The sequence below is a fragment of the Cyrtonyx montezumae genome, unplaced genomic scaffold, assembly GCF_038088225.1.
Source record: "Cyrtonyx montezumae isolate F1298 unplaced genomic scaffold, pur_monq_1.0 scaffold_2, whole genome shotgun sequence".
In the NCBI taxonomy this organism is placed as follows: Eukaryota; Metazoa; Chordata; class Aves; order Galliformes; family Odontophoridae; genus Cyrtonyx; species Cyrtonyx montezumae.
Genome location: NW_027071936.1, coordinates 38,635,052 through 38,638,516, shown reverse-complemented (window position 1 = coordinate 38,638,516; position 3,465 = coordinate 38,635,052). Strand labels below are relative to the sequence as shown.

General features: G+C 53.2%; 1 protein-coding gene across 1 annotated transcript; it reads left to right on the top strand.

Annotated features, from left to right (window-relative positions):
- Positions 1-218: 218 nt before the first annotated feature.
- On the top strand, positions 219-2,481 carry LOC136048966 (histone H2A.Z). Its single transcript, XM_065736923.1, has 5 exons — positions 219-387; positions 834-911; positions 1,258-1,371; positions 1,800-1,929; positions 2,062-2,481. Exons 1-5 carry the CDS (start codon positions 385-387, stop codon positions 2,121-2,123), a joined length of 387 nt encoding a protein of 128 aa, XP_065592995.1. The 5' UTR covers positions 219-384; the 3' UTR covers positions 2,124-2,481.
- The last annotated feature ends 984 nt before the right edge of the window (positions 2,482-3,465 follow it).

Here is a 3,465-nt window from a genome sequence, read left to right as displayed (position 1 = left end):
ACAGCCCCGTCTCGCACCGCTTCTACGGGCACTGACTCCCCTCCGCCTCCCCCCCCACCGCGGCACCCCTACATGGCCCCTTTCCCTTTAAATGGGGGCGGGGATTATCTCTCTGCGCCGCAACGCGCGGCCGGCACCGCCCCGCGCCGCAATTGGTTGTCGCTGGGGCAGAGCGCCATGCCTCCGCCCGCAGCCATTGGCTGGCGGCGAGGCCGGGATTCCCGGATGCAGGCGGCTCGGCGGTTATAAAGCGCCGGGGGAAGGCGGGAGCGGGTGCAGTTTGAATCGCGGCGGGTTGGGGCTGGTCGGTGCTGTCGCCCGGGCTCGGTGGTTGCGGGACGCTCTCTTCTTCTTATCTGTCCTTGTGCGGCACTCCGGTTCGCGATGGTGAGCAGCCGCGGGGCGGGGAGGCCGCTGGGCCGGGTGGTGGCCGCGATGGCGGAGGCTGGGAGCAGTGACCGTTAGGTGAAGGGGGAGGGGAGCGCGGGTGGGCAGCGCGCGCCACGGGTGCATTACTTGCCGGTAGGCGGCGAAAAGGGGGGTTGGAGCGAGCTCCTGGTGGGGGGGGGGGCGGTGGGGAGGCAAGCCGCATGCGCAGTGGTGCCGCCGGGAGAGGGAGTGGTGGCCGCGCATGCGCGTAGGGAGTAGCCGTGCTTGTAGGTGTAGCGAGCAGCGCGCAGGCGCCGCCGTCGTTTGGGGGAGGAGGAGGGGGTAGAGAAAATGGTGTGTAGCGCATGCGCAGTGTCGCGGTACTGCTGTTGCGCGCGGGCTGCGCCACTGGAGAGGGGGAGTGGTGTGTAGAGCGCCGGGCATCACGTGCGTGCTCTTGGCAGGCTGGTGGCAAAGCTGGGAAGGACTCCGGAAAGACCAAGACAAAGGCGGTGTCCCGTTCTCAGCGGGCTGGATTGCAGGTGAGCTGAGAGGGGCATGGAGGAAGTTGGGTCGGGTTGGCCTTGTATCTCATGGGTGTGATGTGTGAATCCTGCAGTATTATCTGAAGGGGTGTAAGGAACTGTCCAGCTTGATCCTCTTCTTTTAGATCTTTTGCGTTCGTGTGGCTGGAGTAAGAGAATGGTTTCTGGGCTTTTGCTGCTGTAAGTGGATGTTGTGGTGAAGTTGGCACTGCGTCCATACAGCTAGGTCCCATGTGCTGAAGTAGTATTCTGTATTGGGGTGTTTCTGGCATGTGTTTTGAAGCAGTGGGTTTCTTACCACGTGTCTGTGGTCGAGCCTGCTCTATTTGTGTTATTTTTGCAGTTCCCTGTAGGCCGCATCCACAGGCACCTGAAGTCCAGGACTACCAGCCATGGGCGTGTAGGAGCAACGGCTGCTGTGTACAGTGCTGCCATCCTGGAGTACTTGACAGCTGAGGTAAAGCTCCGGGGAGGCTGCATGCAGGACAATAATTCCAGAGTGGCACAATGACCAGAGTCCACCATTCACAGACTGAGACTGGACTGTGAGCTCTTCCCTCATTTTGAGCAAGTCCAAATGTGTGCTTCCTCAGTAAATGATGAAAGACACATGGATTTTTTTTACTCTGTAGTTTATGCAGTTAGAGTAGCTGCAACTTAAAAGAAACATGGAAGTGTAAAGTATTTAATGTGCAGTTGTAGCACTTTATATCTACTGTAAAACACTGTTGTTGGAGGAAACTAAATCCAGAGCTCCAAAGGAGGAATCCTTTAAAAAGTGTTGTATGCTCTCTTGTCACCACTCTCACATTTGGGTCAAGAGTGGCTAAATGAGACACTTGGTCTCATTTGATTCTGTAACTTCAAAAATATTTTTGTCTTCAGGTTCTTGAACTGGCAGGAAATGCATCCAAAGACTTGAAGGTGAAGCGTATCACTCCCCGTCACTTGCAGCTTGCGATTCGAGGAGATGAAGAATTGGATTCTCTCATTAAGGCAACAATTGCTGGTGGTGGTACGTAAACTGCTTGCCACTGTGGCAAGAAGTCTGGCAGGACTAGAGGTAGCTTAATCTGTGGTTGTTTTTGAAATGTGGAAGTTGGCAACATTGAAGAGAAATAACATTGTTGTCATTGTTCTTCCCTAGGTGTAATACCACATATCCACAAATCTCTCATTGGAAAGAAAGGACAACAGAAAACAGTCTAAAGGATACCAGGTTCCCTTGTTATCTCAGGACTCTAAGTACTTATTGTCCAGTGTTGGTGATTCCAGTGGACTGTATCTGTGAAACACAGTTTTGCCTTTTTGTAACTTTAAGAAGCCGAAGCTCACTTGAGCTTTCTCAAGAAACCAAATTTCTGCATTGAAGTCTTAACCGTATTTAAGTGTTACCATGGCTTCAAAGAAGCTATTGTATTTGCAGTGAGTTTTGATTGAGATGACTGTTTTTAGATTGGTTTGACTAAGTAAATGGAATTTGACTAAGTAAATGAAATGTTTGGTTTTGTACAGACTTTTCATCCACTAGAGTGGAAATATTCAATAAATGGTATATGAATACTGATTGTCTTGCCCACTAACTGAAAAATAGTTCATCTCAGTTATGCAGATCTTAAAGAGCAGTTCCAGGAATGTAAGATTCTGCAATTCTGGAAGCTGCACTTGGAGAATCTGGAGACTTGTTCCTAGATGAATACTGCCCTTGATAAATATGAATTGTGCATCTTTTAGCATGATTTGCTCTAGTTAAACAAAATTAGCAAAATAAAACCTGGGACTCAGCATGTCAGTTTTCTTTGGCTGTAAGGCCTCTGCTGTTGAAGGCCGGCTCTGCTTGGTGGCAGCCTTCATGGGGTGGGAGGAGGAAGAAGGTAAGTGGGCTGGATGCTGGGAAACGGGCTACTTCAGCTTGTTCTTTTTCTAAGTTGCAAAGCACTTGCTTTCTGTTCGCCTGGTCTTAGGGTGGTTGGGTGCTGAGCTACACATTGTTGAGTTTAAGGATGAGTGGGGTTGTAGTTTATATGGTAGCAGCATCCTCAAGGGAAATGGATTAAAGGGGTATTTATTGCACTTTTAGCTCTCTACGAGATTATTACTTAGAGAAGGTCACTGGAATAAGGAAGCTCCTCTGTTTGGCAGAGGTTGGCTTCCAGCAGCAAGGGAAGTAAGCTCCATCACTCCACCAGCAGTGAATTGCTTCCACTAGTGCTGCCGTATGGAGCAGGCTCCTCTGCTCCTGGCATCTTCTGCAGCAGGGCCGCGAGCGGGTGTTGACCTAGATCTTAACGTGTGCTTCGTTCTAGGAAAGGGTTGCTGGCGGCTGACGCGGCGCTCCCGGCCCGCAGTGCAGCGGTACTTTTCCACGGCGCGCAGCGCGGGTCCGGACGGGCGGCGGCGCTGTGCACGGCGGAGCCCCTCGGGCCGCTGCCGGAGTCGCCGCAGGCCGCCCCCGGGCGGCGGGCGGCGCATGCGCGGCGGCGCCCCGGAAGGAGGCGGTGGGCCGGGCCGGCTGCGGGGCCGAGCCGCGCTGGGGCTGCGGGACGGCGGA